This window comes from Zalophus californianus, chromosome 5 (genome assembly GCF_009762305.2).
Source record: "Zalophus californianus isolate mZalCal1 chromosome 5, mZalCal1.pri.v2, whole genome shotgun sequence".
Lineage (NCBI taxonomy): Eukaryota > Metazoa > Chordata > Mammalia > Carnivora > Otariidae > Zalophus > Zalophus californianus.
This window is the reverse complement of record NC_045599.1, coordinates 5,670,081-5,693,861: the sequence shown is the minus strand read 5'-3', so window position 1 is coordinate 5,693,861 and position 23,781 is coordinate 5,670,081. Positions and strand designations below refer to the sequence as shown.

General features: G+C 43.7%; 1 protein-coding gene across 1 annotated transcript; it reads left to right on the top strand.

The window, feature by feature from the left end:
- Positions 1 to 1,381: 1,381 nt before the first annotated feature.
- Positions 1,382 to 17,880, top strand: LOC113929352 (nuclear envelope pore membrane protein POM 121-like). Its single transcript, XM_027606199.2, has 2 exons — positions 1,382 to 2,979; positions 17,707 to 17,880. The coding sequence occupies exons 1-2, from the start codon at positions 1,382 to 1,384 to the stop codon at positions 17,708 to 17,710; spliced, it is 1,602 nt and encodes a 533-aa protein (XP_027462000.2). The 3' UTR covers positions 17,711 to 17,880.
- The last annotated feature ends 5,901 nt before the right edge of the window (positions 17,881 to 23,781 follow it).

Genomic DNA, 23,781 nt, shown 5'->3' with positions numbered 1-23,781 from the left:
TATAAATCTTTTCAAATTAGTGTTCTTGTTTTCTCCAGATAAACACCCAGAAATATTTTGGTTTGCTGGATCATATGGCAGTTTTAGAAAATAAAAAATTTTAAACTAAACTAAAATGGTTTTCCATAGTGAATGCACCAATTTATATTCCCAGGAACAATGCACAATACTGCTCATGCACAAGGTTCCCTTCTCTCCACATCCTGGCCAACACTTGGCATTTCTTGTCTTTTTGATTCCAGCCAGTCTAACAGGTGTGAGGTGATATATCATTGAGTTTTGATTTGCATTTCCCTAATGATTAGTGACCTTGAACATGTTTTTACGTACCTGTTAGCCATCTGTATGTCTTTTTTGGAAAAATATCTATACAGATCGTCTCCCCATTTTTTAATTGGATTTTTTGACTATTGAGTTGTGAGTTCTTTATATATTTTGGATATTAACCTCTTATCAACTTATCAAAGATATGATTTGCAAATGTTTTCTACCATTCAGTTTGTTGTCTTTTCATTTTGTTGATGTTTCCTTTGCTGTGCAAAAAAAGTTTTTTATTTTGATATAGTCCCACTTGTTTACTTTTGCTGTCCAATCCAAAAAATCATTGCCAGGACTGATGTCAAGGAGCTTACCACCTACGTTTTATGTTTTCTTCTAGGAGTTTTGAGGTTTAAGGTTTTTAATCCATTTTGAGATAATTTTTGTGTATGGTGTAAGAAAGTGGTCCAGTTTCATTCTTTTGCATCTGGCTACCCAGTTTTCCCAACACCAACTCCTTTGTTGTGAATTAATTGGCCCTATATGCATGGGTTTATTTCTGGGATTTCTATTGTGTTCTTTGAGTTGTCTTTTTTATGCCAATACTATACTGTTCTGATTACTATAGCTTTGTAATAATATAGTTTGAAATCAGGGAGCATTATGTCTCTGGCTTTGTTCTTTCTCAGGATTGCTTTGGCTCTTTGGTGGTCTTTAAGTTCTGATTTTATAAAATGTATCTAGAATCCTTGCTTCCTAGGAAAGGTGAGGGAGAGACAGGAAGGAATACTTGGAAAGTTAAATTCTAGAGAAAGGAAAGAGGGTAGATTAGCGACTGCGCTCTCGTATCTCATACTTAGCCAGTTCCCTCCTGGGGTCCTCCCGCCTCCTGAACATTCAGGTACCATCCCTCAGGATCTGGGCAGAACGGGCTCTGAGCGGCTTGACCCCTGGGTACGCGGGAGCAAGAGGAAGCACGGGTGGAGCCCAGTGCTGACTCTGAATCTCCCTCTTGGGTGGGCACTCCTGAACCTGGAGCGATTCTTGGGCTCTGGAACCACGGTCCTGTACCGTCCCCTAACGGAGCTGGGGGCTGGCTGCGTGAAGGGCTGCTGCGCCCGCTATGAGCTTGTCTACCTCGTGCCAACACCCTCGATGGGAAGCAGGGGTTGGGAAGCGCCCCCGGTGCGCGCACCCTTCCCTCGTGCAATACTCGCGCGCCCCTTTCTTTGCTCACACGTTCCAAGGACGCGTCATAACGACACACCTAACAGTGCGCGCTTTGCCTCGGGCCCCTTTGGCAGCTAACGGAAACCTCTCTGAGCCACTGACTCCATTTGAAGGATCCGACCTTGCAGAACTGCTCCTCATGGGCAGTTACGTGAGCCGGCCTCGCCCTCGGCTGCCCTCCTCTTCTCTGCTGGGTGGGGACCAGCCGGAGACCACTGAGAGCCTCGGGCCCGGGCCCGCTCACCCCGCCCGCGGTGTTCCCTGGGGTGGCCGGGTTCACTCGGCGGCCTCGACCCTGGACGTAGCTCGCAGACTGTCCTATGAGGATCTTGTGGCTTCACCACGTCGTCGTCTGCGGCGACACCGTCGGCGGTTTGCCATAATCCATCGGCGGCAGTACCCAATCCAGCAGGCCCGGTGTTTATTTCTGGGGGTCTTTTCCTCTGTGCCCCAGACCGGCCATCCGAAGCCAGTGCTGTCTGCTTGCGGCTCCAAGATGTTCTGCACCTCAGTGATCCCGAAGATGGCATCGGCTAAGGGCAAACTGACGCTCTGTTTGGCTCTGAAGCAGACAGTCATCCGTATGTGGTCTTCACTGTCTGGTTACCTCACAAATCTGTGTGTAAGGGAGACCTTGGTGAGGGCCCTTGAAGAGAATGGTCAAGTGAGAGCCAAGGCAGAGAAGGACCTGACCTCCTTGGTCGAGAGCAGGGAAGGGCCGGCAAAGTCAGAGGAAGGGAACCCAGGCCGGGAGAGGCAGGATGATCTGAGAAAGGGTGCCGAGGGCAGCCGGAGCGTGCAGTCAGCGTTTAGGCGGCTGATGGTCAACGGAGTCCTCTCTTCCTTTGTGCCCAGGCCTGGGCCTCTGAAGAGAGACTTCTGTTCCACGAGCTTAGAAGAGAGCCTGATTAAGAAATCCCACACCTGCTTTTTGAGCTCCTGCAGCAAACGCAATGCCATCACGAGTTCTTACAGCTCGACTCGAGGTTTCCCATCACCACAGAGATCCACGAGCTTAGAAGAGAGCCTGATTAAGAAATCCCACACCTGCTTTTTGAGCTCCTGCAGCAAACGCAATGCCATCACCAGTTCTTACAGCTCGACTCGAGGTTTCCTCTCACCGCAGAGATGCTGTCCAGGCGCTACCGGGATCTGGGGCCCAGCCTCATCCCAGCCCCGGCTGCCCACGAAGAAAGCCAGCGAGGAGAGCTATCATTCTAGCTCTTCAGCCTCAGCAGAACCACAAAGGAAGATCAGGAATGAAAAGGCTGCAGATGCACCTTCTGGGCAGAAGCAAAGTTTGAGGAATCGCTCACCTGCGTCTGATGGTTCCGGGCCCCGGAAGCGCAAGATCCCTCTATTGCTGTCGATGAGGCGAAATGACCCACTTATCCTGCCTCCACCGCCCCAGCTAAGTTATCAAGTCACCGCTGAAGACCTTGACTTAGAGAAGAGAGCTGCGATCCAGTGGATCAACAAGGTCTTGGAAGGGTAAGACTGAGGCCATCTCTGACTGCAGTGCCCCTCAGCCTTCCTGTTTGTCCACACTTCCTGTGCCAGCCCCCAGCAGAAGAGCCCCTGGCAGATGCAGCACGCACCAGGCCCAGGGACCGTCCCATAGTCGGATGGAGGGGCACCTCCATGGGCTGTTTTTCTTGGTTCTCCCAAAACCTCTGCCTTGCTTGGCTTGGCTCTGAAAAATTGGTCCCCTTTCCCTGGTGCACCAAGGGTCTATTCCCCAGTACTTTGTGCTGGGCCTCACTGGTTCCTTGGAGGAGAATTGTAGGAAACAATTCAAGTCCAGCTGTGCCCAGGGCACTGTACCTCTGGGTCCAATGTCCCCATCAAGTAGGTTAGCTCTCTCCATAGAGACAATGTTCCAGTCCCATCGTCTTTCTGCCAGATGTGCCCCTAGAAATTGGGTGGCTGGAGTTTGTGAGGCTGGCCCACCCAGTGGTCAGGCAGGATCCCTGCAACAGAAGAGGGAAGCTTTGGACCAGTTTTTCTCCAGGAAGGAGCAGGCAAGACACACACTGCTGCCATATTTGTCCTTTCCCACCTTCCCCATTCGCTTAATTAGACCCTTGTCAGTCTTTCTCCTTTCTACATATGAATACTTGGTACCACAAGAACATTCAGGAAATGAACAAAGTTATATGTGTCACATACATATATAGTCATATATATTTATATGCCATGTATAGTCATATATTTATATATAGTCATATAATATATATCATGTATATGTGTATTATATGTTACATAATGTAATGTATATGTAATATACATAATATATACTACATATATTATGTAATACATATGAACAATATATATTTATATATAACACACAGTACATATGTATAATATATAATACATAATTATAATGTATAATAGAATATATAATTAATATATAATATATGTATATTATATACATATGTGTAATATATAGGTGATATGTAATAACACACATATATAATATGTATAATATACTACATATAGAATATATAAGGTGTATTATATTACATATGACAATAGATATTGACTCTCTCTCTCTCTCTATATGACTTTTTGTTAATTTGCCAAATGTTCCATGTCTTTGCTCTTCGAACATAGTGGAGGAAAAATTGACTTGTATAAGTAGCTAGCCTTAACTGTGTCAGATTTTCTGTGGCTCAGCTGATGGGGAAGTAGCACCACTTTATGCCTCTAGAGGCTGACTCCTGATTTTTGTGTTTGAGTACATGAGAGGGAAACCCACACACTAGCCTTTTCCCACTTCTGCTTCTGTCCACCTGACATCACTATGGGCTCGATCATGCCTACTATATGTTAAGAAATGACGTGTGGCAATTTAGTCTTTATTGAATTCTTAAATTTGCTGCAGTTTTAGACTTACAGGACAGTTTACAAAGATAGTACGGAGAATCCCCATCTAGTCTTCATTGAGCTTCTTCTAATGTTACCATCTAACCGAACACTAACCGAAACCAGGAATCTAATATCGATATGATGCTATTAGCTAAATTCAGACTTTAATTGGATTTTCCCAGTTTTTCTAGTAAAGTTTTCTTTCTGTCCCAGTATCAATCCAGAATCCCAAATTGCATTTATTTGTCATGTCTCCTTAGTCTCCTCCAGACGGACCTTTTCTGTCTTAATGCCTTGTGTAAACTTGATATGTCTGAAGAGTACTCATTAGGTATTTTGTAGAATTTCCCTGGGTTTAGATTTCTCTGTTTTCTCAGAAGAACATTGAGGTTATGGATTTTTAAGAAAAATCTCACAGAGGTGATGTACCCTTCTTGGTGTGTCATCTCAGGGTCACATAATATCTATATGTCTTATTATGGGAAATGTTAACCTTGATCACCTAGTTAAGGTGGTGTCTGCCAGGGTTCTCCACTGTACAGTTATTTTTCCCTGTGTAATAAATACTGGGAGAGGCGGAGTCATACTTTGATGCTACAAAAAAATCCTGTTTATCCTTGATCTTTGCATCATCAGTGGATCTCACCTACAGCAATTATATAATTGTGCTGTTTTAATGGTGATTTTCTACTTTCTTTGTTTCTTCTACATTTAATTAGAAATTCTTCTCTAGGGAAGGGTTCTCTTGATTTATTTGTTTATTCAATCATTTAAATCTGGATGGGCTCATCAATACTTATTTTGTACTTTGGGCTATTACCTAATATTATCACTGTTAATTTTGTTGCCCAAATTGTTCCAAATTTCACCATTGTGAAATTATTCTAGGTCCTCTCAGGAGACAGAATTAGGAAGTATATGTTTCTGTGTATACATACTTAACCTATATTTCTAATATTTCTTTCTGTGTGTATGTGTGTGCACAAATGAATCTATACTGATACTTCAGACTGTAATTCAGAACAACAGGGTTCATTCTAGAAATGTCCCCCTTTGCTTATGTGTAACTTCTTTCTCCAACAGTTTCTCCAGAGAAACTTGGTCTAATCTATCTATACTGTATTTACTTATTTTTCCAATTTAAGTTGTTCAAATTCAAAATTTGTCCAGTTTAATATACTTACATATTATCTATAATATATTTATTTATTTGTCTAGTGCTACAATACATGTGTTGTAGTTTCAGAATTGCTAACCCTGTGGGCATCTTACCAAAGTGTTTGTGTACAATTATTTCTGTTTAGCCTTACAGTATCCACTGCTTTTAACTAAAACACTGCTTTTAAAAATCATTGGGTTCAGGTTTCAGCTTCCTTTTGGTGAGGTTATGGGATCCATTTGTACCACACCTAGATTCATTTCTCACAATCTGCATTCCATTTTGGGTTCCTCCAACAATCTAGTTGATTTTAATTTGCAAGCAGTAAAACTCATTCTTTTTGGTGTACAGTTTGCTTATATTTTGTTGAGTATCTCTTTTAAAAAAAAGATTATTTATTTATTTATGTTTTTAGAGAGAGAGCATGGGGAGAGGGGAGGGACCTGGGGAGGAACAGAGGAGGAGGTAGAGGAGGAAGGGAGGAAGAGTGAGAGGATCTCCAGCAGATTCCACACTGAATATGGAGCCTGACTCAGGGCTCAATCTCATGAGCCTGAGATCATGACCTGACCTGAAACCAAGAGTCAGAGGCTCAACCAACTAAGCCATCCAGGTGCCCCTTACTGAAAATTTCTGTGTCTGTGTTCCTGAGAGATATTGGTCTGAAATTTTATTTTCTTGTGTTGTTTTTGTCTGGTTTTGGTATCAGAGTAATACTACCCACATAGAATGAGTTGGGAAGGGTTCCGTCCTGTTATACCTGGAAGAATTTGTACAGTTGGTATAATTTCTTCTTGAAATGCTTGGGAGAGTTTACCAATGAAGCCATGGGGGCCTGGGTTTTTCTTTATGGGAAGACTTAAAATGACTAATTCAATCTTGTAGGTCTACTAAGGTTTCTAATTCTTCTTTTTTTAAAATTTTTAAATAATTTTTTATTGTTATGTTAATCACCATACATTACATCATTAGTTTTTGATGTAGTGTTCCATGATTCATTGTTTGTGCATAACACCCAGTGCTCCACACAGAATGTGCCCTCTTTAATACCCATCACCAGGCTAACCCATCCCCCCACCCCCCTCCCCTCTAGAACCCTCAGTTTGTTTTTCAGAGTCCATCGTCTCTAAAGGCTCGTCTCCCGCTCCGACTTACTCCCCTTCATTCTTCCCCTCCTGCTATCTTCTTCTTCTTCTTCTTTTTTTCTTAACATATATTGCATTATTTGTTTCAGAAGTACAGATCCGTGATTCATCAGTCTTGTACAATTCACAGTGCTCACCATAGCACATACCCTCCCCAATGTCTATCACCCAGCCACCCAATCCCTCCCACCCCCCAGCACTCCAGCAACCCTCAGTTTGTTTCCTGAGATTAAGAATTCCTCATATCAGTGAGGTCATATGATACATGTCTTTCTCTGACTGACTTATTTCACTCAGCATAACACCCTCCAGTTCTATCCACGTCATTGCAAATGGCAAGATCTCATTCCTTTTTATGGCTGCATAATATTCCATTGTGTATATATACCACACCTTCTTTATCCATTCATCTGTCAATGGACATCTTGGCTCTTTCCACAGTTTGGCTATTGTGGACATTGCTGCTATAAACATCGGGGTGCACGTACCGCTTCGGGTCCCTACATTTGTATCTTTGGGGTAAATACCCAGTAGTGCAATTGCTGGATCGTATGATAGCTCTATTTTCAACTGTCTGAGGAACCTCCATACTGTTTTCCAGAGTGGTTGCACCAGCTTGCATTCCCACCAACGGTGTAGGAGTGTTCCCCTTGCTCCACATCGCCGGCAACATCTGTCGTTCCCTGACTTGTTAATTTTAGCCCTTCTGACGGGTGTGAGTGGTATCTCATTGAGGTTTTGATTTGGATTTCCCTGATGCCGAGCGATGTTGAGCACTTTTTCATGTGTCTGTTGGCCATTTGGAGGTCTTCTTTGGAAAAATGTCTGTTCATGTCTTCTGCCCATTTATTGATTGGATTATTTGTTCATTGGGTGTTGAGTTTGATAAGTTCTTTATAGATTTTGGATACTAGCCCTTTATCTGCTATGTCATTTGTGAATATTTTCTCCCATTCTGTCGGTTGTCTTTTGGTTTTGTGGACTGTTTCTTTTGCTGTGCAAAAGCTTTTTATCTTGATGAAATCCCAATAGTTCATTTTTGCCCTGGCTTCCCTTGTCTTTGGCGATGTTTCTAGGAAGAAGTTGCTGTGGCTGAGGTCGAAGAGATTGCTGCCTGTGTTCTCCTTTAGGATTTTGATGGACTCCTGTCTCACGTTTAGGTCTTTCAACCATTTGGAGTCTATTTTCGTGTGTGGTGTAAGGAAATGGTCCACTTTCATTCTTCTGCATGTGGCTGTCCAATTTTCCCAACACCATTTGTTGAAGAGACTGTCTTTTTGCCATTGGACATTCTTTCCTGCTTTGTCAAAGATTAGTTGACCATAGACTTGAGGGTCCATTTCTGGGCTCTCGATTCTGTTCCATTGATCTATGTGTCTGTTTTTGTGCCAGTACCATACTGTCTTCATGATGACAGCTTTGCAATAGAGCTGGAAGTCTGGAATTGTGATGCCGCCAGCTTTGCTTTTCTTTTTCAATACTCCTCTGGCTATTCGGGGTCTCTTCTGGTTCCATACAAATTTTAGGATTATTTGTTCTATTTCTTTGAAAAAGGCGGATGGTATTTTGATGGGGATTGCATTGAATGTGTAGATCGCTCTAGGTAGCACTGACATCTTCACAATGTTTGTTCTTCCAATCCATGAGCATGGAACGTTTTTCCATTTCTTTGTGTCTTCTCCAATTTCTTTCATGAGTATTTTATAGTTTTCTGAGTACAGATCCTTTGCCTCTTTGGTGAAATTTATTCCTAGGTATCTTATGGTTTTGGGTGCAATTGTGAATGGGATCGACTCCTTGATTTGTCTCTCTTCTGTCTTGTTGTTGGTGTACAGGAATGCCACTGATTTCTGTGCATTGATTTTATAGCCTGCCACTTGACTGAATTCCTGTATGAGTTCTAGCAGTTTTGGGGTGGAGTCTTTTGGGTTTTCCACAGACAGTATCATATCATCTGCAAAGAGTGAGAGTTTGACTTCTTCTTTGCCGATTTGGATGCCTTTGATTTCTTTTTGTTGTCTGATTGCTGTGGCTAGGACTTCTAATAGTATGCTGAATAGCAGTGGTGAGAGTGGACATCCCTGCCGCGTTCCTGACTTTAGGGGAAAAGCTCTCAGCTTTTCCCCATTGAGAATGATATTCGCTGTAGGTTTTTCATAGATGGCTTTTATGATATTGAGGTATGTACCCTCTATCCCTATACTCTGAAGAGTTTTGATCAAGAAAGGATGCTGTACTTTGTCAAATGCTTTTTCTGCATCTATTGAGAGGATCATATGATTCTTGTTCTTTCTTTTGTTAATGTATTGTATCACGTTGATTGATTTGCGGATGTTGAACCAACCTTGCAGCCCAGGGATAAATCCCCCTTGGTCATGGTGAATAATCCTTTTAATGTACTGTTCGATCCTATTGGCTAGTATTTTGGTGAGAATTTTTGCATCCATGTTCATCAAGGATAATGGTCTGTAATTCTCCTTTTTGATGGGGTCTTTGTCTGGTTTTGGAATCAAGGTAATGGTGGCCTCATAAAATGAGTTTGGAAGTTTTCCTTCCATTTCTATTTTTTGGAACAGTTTCAGGAGAATAGGTATTAATTCTTCTCGAAATGTCTGACAGAATTCCCCTGGGAAGCCATCTGGCCCTGGGCCTTTGTTTGTTGGGAGATTTTGGATGACTGCTTCAATTTCCTTAGTGGTTATTGGTCTGTTCAGGTTTTCTATTTCTTCCTGGTTCAATTTTGGTGGTTGATACATCTCTAGGAATGCACCCATTTCTTCCAGGTTATCTAATTTGCTGGCATAGAGTTGCTCATAATATGTTCTTAGAATTGTTTGTATTTCTTTGGTGTTGGTTGTGATCTCTCCTCTTTCATTCATGATTTTGTTGATTTTGGGTCATTTCTCTTTTCTTTTTGATAAGTCTGGCCAGCGGTGTATCAATTTTGTTAATTCTTTCAAAGAACCAGCTCCTAGTGTCGTTGATCTCTTCTTCTGTTCTTTTATGTTCTAATTTCTGTTATGATTTTTTCTTTAACCTATAGTTTAGAAGTACGTTCTTTAATTTCCAAATATTTGGGGATTTTCACACATTTCTTTCTAGTTTTGATATATAATTATATTCCACTGTGGCCTTAAACCTACATTTAATGACTTCAATCCTTTTAAATTTGTTGGGACATTTTTATGGCCAACCAAATGCTCTATTTTGGAAAATGTTCCACAGGTCCACTGCTATTTTTGGGCAGTGTTCAATCAATGTCAAGTCAAGTTTTTGGACAGTGTTGTTGAAGTCTTTTTTATTCTTATTAATTTTCTGTCCAATTTTTCTATCAGCTATTGAGAATGAAGTCTTAAAATACACAACTATAGTTGTCTTATTGTCTATTTTCATTATGAAATGTCCCTCTTTCTCCCTTTTTTTTTTTTTAAGATTTATTTTAGAGAGAGCACATGTGCATGAGTGGGGGGAAAGGGCAGAGTGAAAGAATCTTCAAGCCTTCAGACTCCCCACTGAGTGCAGAGCCTATCCTGGGGCTCAGTCTCACAACCCATGAGATCATGACCAGAGCCCAAACCAAGAGTTGGATGTTCAACTGACTGAGCCACACATGCACCCACTTCTTTCTCCCTTGTAATATTTTTAGCCTTAAAGTCAGCTTTACCAAATATTACTACAGTTACTCTAGCTCTTTTATGGATATTGTTTGCAATTAATATCTTTTTTCCATTCTTTTACTTTCAACTTATTTGTATATTTGAATCTAAGCTGTGTCTCTTAGAGTCAGCACAAAATTGAGTCTTTCTTTTTAAAATTTAGGCTCTGGGGGCACCTGGCAGCTCAGTAGGTTAAACCTCTGCCTTCAGCTCAGGTCATGACCCAAGCGTCCTGGGATCAAGCCCTACATGGGGCTCCCTGCTCAGCGAGGAGCTTGCTTCTCCCTCTCCCTCTGCCTGCTGCTTCCCCTGCTTGTGCTCTTTGTCTGATAAAAAAATCAAATCTTAAAAAAAAAAAATAAAACCTAGGCTCTGTCCTTTTATTTGGGCTTTTTAATCTATTCACATTTATTATAATTATTGCCATAGTTGGATTTACTTTTTCAGTTTTGTGACTTATTTTCTATTTGTTTCATGTGTTTTTTTGTTTTTTGCTTCTCTGTTCCTCCTTTACCACCTTTGCTTGTGTTAAATAGATTTTTTTGTGCGTGTCATTTTAATCTCTCTTCCCCCTTTATTTTTACTATTTTTTTTAGTTATTTTCATAGTAGTTGCTCTAAGAATTACAATATGCACCTTAAATTTTCAAATATCTACCTCAGGACATGCAGATGGCAAATAAACACATGAAAAGATGTTTAATGTCATTAGCTAGTAGGGAAATGCAAATTAAAACCACAATGAGCTATCGCTACACACCTATCAGAATGCCTAAAATAAGTAGTGATAATATCAAATGCTGGTGAGGATACAGAGAAACTAGGTCATTCATACATTGCTAGTCAAAATGCAAAATTATATAGCCACTCTGGTATTAATGAGGGCACTTGTAATCAGCACTGGGTGTTAAATGTAAGTGATGAATCACTAAATTCTACACCAGAAACCAATTTTACCATATATGTCAACTAACTAGAATTTAAATTAAAAAATTGAAATAAAAAATGATACAGCCACTCTGGAAAACAGTTTGGCAGTTCCTTTGTTTTTTTTTAATTTTTTTACATTTTATTTTATTATGTTATGTTAATCACCATACATTACATCATTAGTTTTTGATGTAGTGTTCCATGATTCATTGTTTGCGTATAACACCCAGGGCTCCATGCAGAATGTGCCCTCTTTATTACCCATCACCAGGCTAACCCATCCTCCCACCCTCCTCCTCTCTAGAACCCTCAGTTTGTTTCTCAGAGTCCATAGTCTCTCATGGTTCGTCTCTCCCACTGATGTCCCCCCCTTCATTTCTCCCTTCCTACTATCTGGCAGTTCCTTTGAAAACCAAAAGTGGACTTGCATTTGACTGAGCAATTTGCACTTGTGGTCATTTATCACAAAGAAATGAAAACTTATTTCCATGGAGAAACTTGTTCATCAATGTTTATAGCAGCTTTATTCCTGATATTCCCAAACTGGAAGCTACCCAAAGGTCCTTCAATGGGTGAATAGTTAAACAACAATGTACATCCATACTATGAAATACTATTAAGTAATAAAAATAAATTAACTATTGATATGCACAATATAGATGGACCTCAAGAGAATTATGATGAGTGAATAAAACCAATCCTGAAAGGTTACATAGCATATGATTCCATTTAGGTAACGTTCTGGAAATAACAAAAGTACAGACATAGAGAACAGATTAGTGGTTGACAAGGGTTAGGCATGGGAGGGGGAGTGGATGTATGTGGCTAGGAAGAGATGTCATAAGGGAGACTTTTGGTGATGGATTAGTTCTGTAGATTGATTGTGGTGGTTACACAAATCTGGATGTAATAGAATTGCATAGAAATACACACACATAGATAAATTTATGTAAAACAGTGAAATCTGAATAAACTTTGTATATTGTACCAATATAATTTTCCTTGTTCTTATGTTGTACTGTAGTTATACAAGATATTGTCATTGAGGGAAGCTGGTTGAAGGGTATATGGGAACTCTCTCTACTTTCCCCCCAATTTCCTGTAAATATAAAATTATATAAATTTTATAAAATTATAAAAATTACATAAAAATAAAATTTAAGGGGCACCTGGGTGGCTCAGTCAGTTAAACATCTGCCTTCAGCTCAGGTCATGATTCTAGGGTCCTGGGATTGAGCCCCATGATGGGTGATGAGTCATTTTCTCTTTCTGCTTTCAAGATTCTCTCTTTCAATAGTTTGAATGTCATGTATCTAGGTGTGGATATCTTTATATTTATCCAGATCTCCCGACTAAATTTCTGACTATTCTAGTCTTGCTTGCTCTAACCAAGGAATCTAATCCTAGGCTTGCTGTGATGTTGGCTGTTCCATTCTGTTTTCCACCAAGATTGCTACTCTTTCCAACAACACACTTATGTATGGTCATTCTGTTCTCTGCTCCAAATCAATTCAGCCACTTCCAGTGTAAAAGCTTATGGTTTTCGCATCTTGCCCTCTCCAGGTAGAAATACTGTTCTGATAGAGCTAGGGGTGGGCAGATGGGAGTACTCCAGGCTAAATGCAGCAGATTCCTGTTGTTCTCACCTGGGGTTCAGTAGCTTTTGTTGATACTTCTCAATTTGTTGTATGCCTCTGGTGGATTACTAGAGTCTTGAAGCTTATTTATGACAGTTTGATCTAGTTTTATCATTGCTTTAAAATTTTTAAATTTTTGCTGCTCCCCCTACTTGTTCTCTCTCTTAAATAAATAAATGAAATCTAAAAAAAAAAAAAGGTGGGTGGCTCAATTGGCTAAATGTCTGCCTTTGGCTCAGGTCATGATCCCAGGGTCCTGGGATTGAGCCCCACATTGGGCTCCTTGCTCAGCAAGGAGCCTGCTTCTCCCTCTCCCTCTGCCTGCTGCTCCCCCTGCTTGTGCTCTCTCTGTCAAATAAATAAATTGTGCTCTCTTACTTGACAGAGAGAGCATACAAGCAGGGGGAGCAGCAGGCAGAGGGAGAAGCAGGCTCCCTGCTGACCAAGGAGCCCAACCCTGAGATCATCACCTGAGCCAAAGGCAGATGTTTAGCCATCTGAGCCACCCAGGTGCCCCAAAATATTTTAATTTTTAACTAATAATATACTACAAGAAATGTATAGGAAGGTCCTGTGTACTTTTCACCCAGTGTTAATGTTGTAAATAACTATAACACAATATGAAAAAAAACAAGAAATTGACATTGGTACAATCCACGAAGCTTACTGATATTTCACCAATTATACATGAATTCATTTTGTGTGTATATATATAGGTCTATGCAGCTTTAGCACATGAACTTTATGTAAATGCCACTATGTCTAGTATACAAACTGTACCATCACCACAAGACCATCATGCTACACCTTTATAGTCACCCCACCTCATCCCTAACCCCCGTATACCACTAATCTGCTCTCCATTTTTATAATTGTTATTTCACAAATGTTAGATATATGGTCATGCACTATGTATCTTTGATGTGTGCAACACCACCAAACTATTAACTCAGTTCTGACACCAGCTACCTGGAGATAGGATTAGATCTCACAGATTGAAAGTTTAGTACCACAGGACTGTCCCCATTTCAGAATCCATTTACAAGTCCAAATTGTTACCAACCCCTTACTCAGGTTCAATTAATCTGCTAGAGTGGCTCACAGAACTCAGGGAAACATTTACTTATTTTTACCATTTTATTATAAAGGATAGAGATGAACATCTAGATGAAGAAGTATATAGGGTGGGGTCCAGAAAGGTCCTGAGTGCAGTAGCTTCTATCCCCGTAGAACTGGCATGTGCCACCTTCCAGGCATGTGATGTGTTCACCAAACTGGAAACTCTCCAAATCCTGCCCTCTTGGGTTTCTAATGGAGCATCCATTACATAGGCACCATTGAGTAAATCATTGGCCATTAGTGACTGAACTAAATCTCTAGCCCCTCTCCCCTTCCTAGTGGTTGGGGGATGAGGATGAAATTTCTAATGCCCTGGCAGCCAGCCCCACTCATAGATACTTAAGAGCTTTCCAAAAGTCACTTCATTAACATACTGAGGTGTGGTGGGAAGGGGCTTGTTATGAATAACAAAACATTCCTTTCACCTTTATTGCTTTGATGCTCTCTCAGGAACTGAGGACAAAAGACAAAATATAACAAAAGATGCTCCCATTACTCTTATTACTTAAGAAACTCCAAGGATATTAGGACCTTTGTGCAGAAATAGGACAGAGATCAAATATATATTTCTTATAAGTCACAACATCACAATATCTTTTAGAGACTGGCTTTATTCACTTAGCATAATTTCTTGAGGTTTATTCAAATTCTGTATATCAACAGTCATTCTTTTTACTGCTAAATCACATTCCATTTTATGGATATACCACAGTTTGTTTAACTATTCATCCAATGAAAAATCTTTGGGTCGTTTCCAGTTTAAGCTTATCAGGAATAAAGCTGCTATAAACATTTATAAACAAGTTTCTTCATGAGAAGAGCTAAGATGGTGGAGTAGTAGAAGGACCCTGTGCTTGCCTCATCCCTGGAACACAGCTAGATAAAGATAAGGTCATTCTGAACACCCAAGAAATTGATCTGAGGGTTGACAGAACAAACTGCACAACTGGAGGAAGAAAGGAGGCCACATCATGGAAGGTAGGACTTGTGGAGATATGATTTGGGGAAGAAAAGGATTGTGGGTGCTATGGAGGGGAGGGAGCCCTGATCACAGAGAGAGGTGAGAGAGAGAGGAGAGACAGTAGTGCACAGAGGATCTCACAAGGAAAATAATTCCCCATTGCCACTGACTGGGAAAAGGAGAGGGACTGATTATCATGAGTTTTTACAATCAGTGGAGCTCAAAGACTGGTTTTAGAGGTCCACAGCTGGCTGGTGTTGAGTCTGATGGGCACTGCAGTGCTCCTATGGAAAAGGAGGGTAGAGACCCAGGAGTGGACAGTGTGCTCTGGGGATCCCTCAGGACACACTGGGAGAGACAGTTGCTCCTTTCTGGGTGTATCTGGGACAGGTGCCATTGCCTCTGAGGGGACAAAAGAGCTGACAGGTGCCATTTTACTCCTCTACCCCTTAGCATAGGAGCAGAGATACCTGCTCAAGGTGGCTAACCTGGACATTGGCTTTTTGCTGTGCTTTACTCTAAACTCCAAGCTCCTGTGTATTGGTGCAATGGCCCTTCTGGGACAAACCTGCACCAACGTTAGGGTGGCAAGACTGTCCCAGAGGACCAGTGTGGGTCTGCACCATACCAAGTCCCTAAAGTTTAGAGTTTTTAAACTCATCTGGTCTTCCTGGGATAAAACACAGGAGCACTGTATTGCCATGCAGGCGGACAGCCTGGACACAGACAGGGTGAAGGCAGGGATCTGAGGGATGCCTGGGACACATGAGGGAAGATTGTTTGCTCTTCTGTTAGGGCTTCTGGACATTAGCAGGAGTAAATTCCCCTCTCCGGGAACAAGGGAGAGGGCTGGTACCATTTTTTCTCCCCTGCCCATCAGCATAGACTGACTTCAGTGAGCAGAACAGTACCAACAATGGAGGCCTGAGCCTCTTATACCAAGCCACATCCCCCTGCATTCAGCAGGTGCTTCTTTACTAGGGTAAGTTTGCCTGGGAAACAGAGAAGGGAGCCCCTCCCCCAGAAGACCAGCACAAACCCTCTGCATGCACCAAGTCTACTGACCATAGAGTGCTGTAAAGCTTCAGCTTTAGGGGAAATAGCATCAGATCTCTATTAACAAGCAGACCAGAGCACACCTAGTTAAAACTCATCACATGCTGGACAAGGTCCCAAAACTCCCCACTGTAGGCAAGGAGAAACTCAGCAGAGGGCTGACCTGAGGGAAAGAGCAGCCAAACCACAGCAGCAGAGTGCATGCAGCATACACCAGAAACACTTCCTGAAGAACCAGGCCCTGGACAGTATATGATCTCTCCTTAAAAAGCCATTATTCTCTGAGCAGGAAACATACCAGGCTTTCTTAACACACAGAAGAGAACAGAAACCTAGAGAAAATGCCAAAACGGAGGAATTCTTCCCAAAAGGAAGAATAAGAAAGGGTCAAGGCCAGGGATCTAATTGAAACAGATATTAGTAATATGCCTGATCCAGATTTTAAAACAACAATCATAAGGATATTAGCTGGGTTTGAGAAAAAGCATAGAAGACACAAGGGAGTTGCTTACCACAGAGATAAAAGACCTAGAAATTATTCAGGCCAAAATAAAAAAATGCCATAACTGAGATGCAAAACAGCTGGATGTAATAATAAATGGATGGAAGAAGCAGAAAATGAATAAGTGATATAGAAGATAAAATTATGGAAAATAATGAAGCTTAAAGGACTAGGAAAAGAAAAATATTGGATCATGAATGTAGACTCAGCAACTCCATAAAGCATAACATTCCTATCATAGGAGTCCCGGAAGGAGAAGAGAGGGAAAAAGGGGCAGGAAGTTTATTTGAGCAGATTATAGCTAAAAACTTCCCTGATCTTGGGAAGGAAACAGACATCCAGACCTGGAAGGCACAGAGAATTCCCATCAAAATCAACAAAAGCAAGCCAATAAGAAGACATAGCATAGTAAAATTTGCAAAATACAGAGATTATAAAGATTTTTTTTTAATTTATTTATTTGTCAGAGAGAGAGCACAAGCAGGGGGAGCAGCAGGCAGAGGCAGAGGGAGAAGCAGGGTCCCCACTGAGCAGGGAGCCCGATGCGGGACTCGATCCCAGGACACTGAAATCATGACTTGAACCGGAGGCAGATGCTTAACCATCTGAGTCACCCAGGCGGCCCCCCATGAATTTTAATTGTTACTTAAAATCTGTTTTTTAAATGGGTAAAGAAACTAATTATATTACATAATTAAACATTTTGGGGATCATTTTCCCCTTATATTCCTGGTCTGTTCTCTAGGTTCACTTTTGTTCTTGCTGAAATGATTCTTCAATAGTTCCTTTAGTGAGGCTGTATGGGAGTAAGCTCTCTTAATTATTTTGTATCTTCAATGACTTTTTTAGTCTTTACTTTTGATAGGTATAAAGTTTTTAGGTTGATACATAAATCCCCTCACCACCTTGATATTAGGGCTTGGTTATCTGAAGTCACTCTAAGTTTTGAATCTTTGGGCAAGTACTTTCCCATGGATAAGATTTTGTGTTCTGGTGGCATGGTCAGTCATTCAAATGTGGACTCATGTGTGTTGGGTAATTAATCCTGTTTCCTTACAGATAAAATGGGGATAATCATAAGTGAGAGTTACAGAATGCTTATATAAGTCCTCCACGATGTCAAGTGCTTTGCCATTATTACCCTTTTTATTCCTCATGTAGTCACTATTATTTTTGTCTTTTACAGATGACGGAGCTCAGATCCAGAGCAAACTTGAGGACAGTGACATCATGACTCATCTGCATATGAGCTCAGCCTCAAATCTGAGTGTCTAGACTTTACTCTGTGCTTGTAGAGCAATATTACATTCCATGTAGTGTCATTTTGATACTTAAATAAGATAATCATCTAAAGTACTAACTGTAGTATGTGACTTATACTTGTGTTTGGTACATTTTCTCCCTAATGATTTCTTCCCCCTCTGCTGACCACATCTGTGGCCTCACACTCCCTTAGAAAATCCTCCCATTTCCCTTGGCTGTATGGGAATGCTCATGTGTTGGCTGAGGTGCTAGCCCAGATGCTTCTCAACTTTTCATTCCTCAAGGTGCCAACAGTGGTGCTAGCCTCTATGTAGGGCCCAGGGGAAGCACCTCTTCTTTCTTCCAGATCTACTTTCCATGTCATGACATGGAAGCATTTGCATTTATGTCCAGAGCATCATAAAACCTCTTTTTAGTAACACCATCAGCTTCTCCATAGGTGCTCAGATCAGTATATGGGACCACGTTGAGGAGAGATGTCAATCTGCCATCCCCCCTACACCCTCCTCCTCCTGTCTTGCCTCTGTCCCCTCCCCCAAATTTCCCTTGTCTTCTCCCATTGTCCCACTTCCAGCCACTCATTTTCTCCATTGCTAGCTTTCTTGAATCAAATTTAGTTTCCTGCTTTAGGATACTGAGAGCCACAGGGCAGAGCTTCAACAGTTCAAGATAAAAGAGAACAGGGTACCTGAGACCTGAATCAGAGAGAAGTCCTGAAAGAGGAGGGGGAGGCTGAGGCAAGGTGTGCCACCAGCACCAGAACAGAGGGCTCTGTGGAGCCAGTGTGAGAGGAGGGCTACATTGTTCTAGATTGGGACAGAGACAAATCTGCTGAGAGGAGAGCTTAGTGTTCGGTTGAAAAAGAAATGATCCCCCAAGTTCCTTTTAAGGCTTTTAAAGAGGAGGAGGTCCCATAGCAGCATCTCTTGGGCTAGAGTCATTCACTGTGGAATGATAGACATGTGACTGGCACAGTAAGACCCTTACTGCTTAATGTTGGAGCCTGACATTTGTTTACAACTAATGCTGAGCATCAGGGGATGGCAGCACCAGGGGACTGGGAAAGTTGGCTGTGTCCAGAACTCCTGGTCCTTCCCCTAGCAGTGATCAAATATACAATAGGCTGGCCCTCAGCTTGGGGCCTCAAGATATAATGGATGATTCAGAGAACATGCCAAATTCCACAGGGCTTATGTACAAGGGGAGCGTCTAGCACAGCTTGAGAGATCCTGGGCTCCTGGAGTGGCAGCCTTCTGGATGAGGCCAGTGCTGACCTGAGGCAGGGGTCTCCCCTGCTGCCACTTCTGAACGGTCTCCTGAAAAAACACAGTGCTCTTGCTTCTGCAGGTGAGACTCTCTCCCAGAGGCCTTAGGTTTATTATCTGAGATGCTGCATTTTGTACTGTGTTCTATTCTCTTGTGGCCATGAGAGGCAGGGTCTGGATCTTTCCTGAAGGGTGTGGATATCATTTGTATCCCACATCTTATAAACCAAGGTGTCCATAGACAAGTGAGTGGATGTAGAAAGGTAGATGGGAGCCAGGCAAAAGAGGGAAACCTGGGGATCAGTGCTTATTTCCGTGTGAAGTTAGTGGAGGCAAAAGAGGTAGGTACACCTTCTTTTATAATGCAGCTTAAAAAAAAATCTTCTTTTTCCCCCCTTCTCCCCCTGCATTTATCCAATGTTGACAACATTCTCAAATGCATGTATATGTAAACACATAAATGGCACACAGAAAAAGTTGATCACTATCTGCTTTACAAAAATGGGGTTATAATGTATACGTTTTCTGCCTCTTAACACATCCAAGAGATCTGCATGAATCAGTTAATAGGGATATAGCACATTCCTTTTAAGACCCTAATCCTGGGTGTCACCTTAACCCTAAAGTACGAACCCAAGCCCTAACTTTAAGGTCTTAAATTTAAGGCCCTAACTCCAATCCTAATATTAGGGGCGTCACCAGAACCCTAATCCCCATGCCCTAATCCTACCAATCCTAATGCTGACTTAAGGTTCTAATCCCCGGGGTGGGGGGAGATAAACTGTAATGTACCCCTCACTATTGAGGAGCACCAGGAAATTTTTTTACAATAACATCCTTGTATGTGATCTTAATTAGTGATTATTTCCTCAGAATAGATATCCAAGAATGAGACTATAGGGCCTAAGCATAGATATATTCTAATGCTATGAGACATTGCCAAATTGTTTTCCAAAACGGACTGAAAGATGTTTCCTCCTGCAATCCACCAGATATCAGATTTATCGCCTCCAACTTCTCTGCATTTGAAGCAGCCATTGACCAGGCGAGCTGGGTGGGAAAACAGATCGCACCCATTCATTCCTAAACCTAAAAGGGCTGAAGGCGCCCAGGAACTCCCCGCCCCTCGGGGTCCCCATCCGCAGGGGAGGAGACTTGGGAAGACATGGGCCTCCCTGCCCATGCTAACGTTCTCATAGCATCCCCTGTGGGCCGCCCCCGGAAATGAGTGAGGCCTTAGAAGAGCGTCAGACCTGGACAGGCTGTGGGCTCATTAAGGGAGAGTGATGGTCTCTCTCCTGGTGCCACCCAGACCAGAGCACCCACTCCCAGCGCTCATTGCCATATACCCCAAGATCTCCGCGGTATGAGTCGGACGTGCACAGGTCAGGGGGCATTGTGGACGCGGGCTGCTTCTCTGAGTGAGCTTCCCTGTACCTTAAACATTGGGACATGTCTGTTTCACTGGGGGTGGGAAACCCAAGACGGGAGAATTTGGCAATTAAGAACGGGGGCCAGAACAGGCAAGGTAGCTTGGAAGGGGACTCAGAGAGTGCTAAACCGGACTACGGGAGAGAGGAGACACAGAAGGAAGCAAGGCGGATGGCAGACCCCCGGTAGGGTCCCTCACTCAACCCGGAGGCGCGAGGCTGCTCGGCGGGGAGCTCCTCTCGCGGCAGGACCTGGGGACTGAGAGGCACCAATCTGGAGAGCGGGTTCTGAACTCATTTGCATATCATTTACATACGCATCTCTTCCCCCCCCTCCCCCAGGGGCAATTCCTCGGGCGCCACCTCTCTGCTAACTGAACTGTAGTTGGGGAATTTCCTGCTATATTGAAAGTCCGAGGTGCTCTCCCAGACGGACCCAAGGTCCTCCCAGAAGGACCCAAGGACCCCAACAGGGTCCTCAGGGGACAGCAATGTTCCTTGCATTAAGGCACAGGGCAAACCCATTTATTTTTATCTTTTTTTTTTAAAGATTTTTATTTATTCGTGAGAGAGAGAGAGAGAGAGAGAGGCAGAGGCAGAAGCAGGCTCCCTGGAGCCCGATGCGGGACTCCATCCCAGGACTGTGGGATCATGACCTGAGCCGAAGGCAGACGCTTAACAGACTGAGCCACCCAGGCGCCCCACAGAGCGAACCCATTTAAAAAGTCTTGTGAAAATGTAGAAAAGTGGAACATTTCTAGAGAAGATGGGGAGAACAGGATAACAGGAGGGTGGGAGTGCGAACAGGGCAGGGGAAAAATAAAGGGGGGCCTCCTGCACCTACTCACAGGCACTCCCACCTGGGCCTGCAGTAACAGCCTGGTGGGGTGAGGCTTGGCCCGCTCATTGGTCATGCTCTCTAGGGAGAAAGGAAGTCAAGGAGTTGGGGTCTGGGGCAGAGGTGGCCATTTAGTGCTCACAGCATCCAGAAGGAGGCTGCACTGGGGGTTCTAGGAGGTTAGGCTCAGCTCTAAGGGTGAAGAGAGCTTGGGAAGCAGAGCAGTGGAAGTTCCAGGAGGTGGACCTGTGCTTGTCCAGAAGGCAACCAGTCAACCCTGGAGGGAGATCCTGGAGAGGAGGCACAACCTCCCCAGGAACACTGCCCCACTCTGTCCCTGGTCTTTCATTGCAGCCTTACTCTCCTCTGGAAGGCCAAATACTTCTAATATGCCATGGGACAGAGATTCTCTCCCGCTGTCTACAGGGAAATTCCAAGGTGTTTCTAAGGTTTTGAAGCTGAACACTGTCTTACCCAACTTTAAACCAAAACCCTAATCAGGAGATCCTGGTTTCACGGCAGCTTGAATGCATCTCTGATCCCCTCCACCATCTCAAGTCCAGCAAGGTGTCCCATTGGCAAGGCTGCTGCGGACCAGCAGGCAGGCCTGGCCAGCTTGCCAAGGCCTGGGGCTCCGCTGGGTCGCTGGATCCGAGTGGAGAGATGAGGGCAGTGACCATTCCTCCCCAGGCCAAAAGGGAGCCTGGCAGCCAGTAATTGGGAGCCTTAGGGCAGATTAGAGGGAGTGGCATCCAGGCACCTTGAGGGGAAGAACACTGCTCCCCAGGGGGAATGTGGGTTTCCTATTGCCACTGGAACAAAGTGCCACCAGCTTAGTGGCTTAAAACAATACAAATCATTAGGTTTACCACAGGAGGCTTACTGAGCTTCCGCATCTCAGGAAGCTCAAGGTCCCGAGCCCCTGCTGGCTGGCAGCTCTGGGGGTGGGGCAGGGTTCTCTGTAACCGGAGGCCTGTAGGAGGCAGCCTTTGTAACAAAGGAGACCAGGGGGCAGAGGCCTCATGGGGGCACAGGTAACAGAAGGGCCATTGACCATCCCCTGGCCAGCGCTGGGCTCATGGACTCTCCTTCTCTCCTAGGCAGAGGGCAGTTAGCTGGGGCCCCAGTATCTGACCGCACCCACAGGCTGTGTGCTCCTACCCCCAGCCAGAGAGAGGGGGCAGGAACGTAGCTTCCACCCTTCCCCCTACTCCCTCCTCTCCCATCCCCACTTCTTCCTCTTCCTCTCCTCTTCCTCCTCCACTTCCCCTCCTTGACCTTCTCACATGGACCTTCTCATCTCCTCCCTCCCCTGAGGCCCTGATGTTGCTCCTGGTCCCGCATCTCTCTAAGGCCCCTACCTACTTCTGCCACCAGGAGGGAAACCAGGGAGAGCCAAGTCCTAGGGGGCGGACTGAAGGCTCTCAGGCTCAAGGTCTCTCTCCTCAGGCCTGACGCTCTGCTTTGCTTCCTCCTCTCCAAGCACAGCTGCACTCAGGCCCTGGGATCCCGAATCTCTACCTGGGATCTGGTGTGGGCCTGGGGCAATAGCCCCCACACGACCTACCAGCTGTAACTGCCATGTCCCCTCTTATACCTTCACCTAACTCTTTTCCTGCAGTGTCACCATTGTGTTTGCATTCAAGTCCTTCTCCCACTGCCTTGAGGGCATGGGCTCTGTCTCATTCACTTTTGTATCCACAGTACCTTGAGGACCCCATTATATGCATGGGGAAATTGAGGCAGGGGGCAGGGATCTCATGGCCGTTGGCCGTGTTCTGCGGGATACCCTTTCCTGAGATGTCTGTGGATCCCTTTATTCTGGGTAGTCAGGAGACTTTCTGCCTGGGACAGAGGAAGGAGGGAGCATTTGCCCTGCTTAGGCAGCAGGAGTGAAGGACTCCAGCTAAGATAGCGTTGCCTGGAGACTAGACTTCTATGTGGGGCAGGTATTCAGGACTCAGTCCTGGTGGGATGGTACTTGAGGCTATGGATACCAGGGGCTGCCTGGAAGACAAAGGACGCCTCTTTTAAGTCTTGCTGGACCTCTACTCAGTGGGGCAGATCAGCCTGTAACAGGAGGCTCGGTTTCAGAACTCTGACTCGGCTTTGAGCCTATCCCTCCTGGGTCTCCTCCAGTCCTTGGCCTTTTCACTGGATTTAACCTCCTGGGAGCAAAATACTGCAGCTGGCTGGTACCTTAGAGGTGCCTCACTAAAGGATGAGTTAATAGTTTTTGCTCCATGGATGCCTGGGACCTTGTATTAGTCAGGATTCTCCAGAAACAGAACAATTGTGTGTGTGTATCTATTTATTACAAGGAATTGGCTCACATAATTACGGAGTTTGAGAAACCCCACCATCTGCCATCTGCAAGTGGGAGACCAGGAAAAGCTGGTGGTGTAATTTAGTTTGAGTCTCAAGGCCTGAGAACAAGGAAAGCCAATGGTTCAGATTCTAGTCTA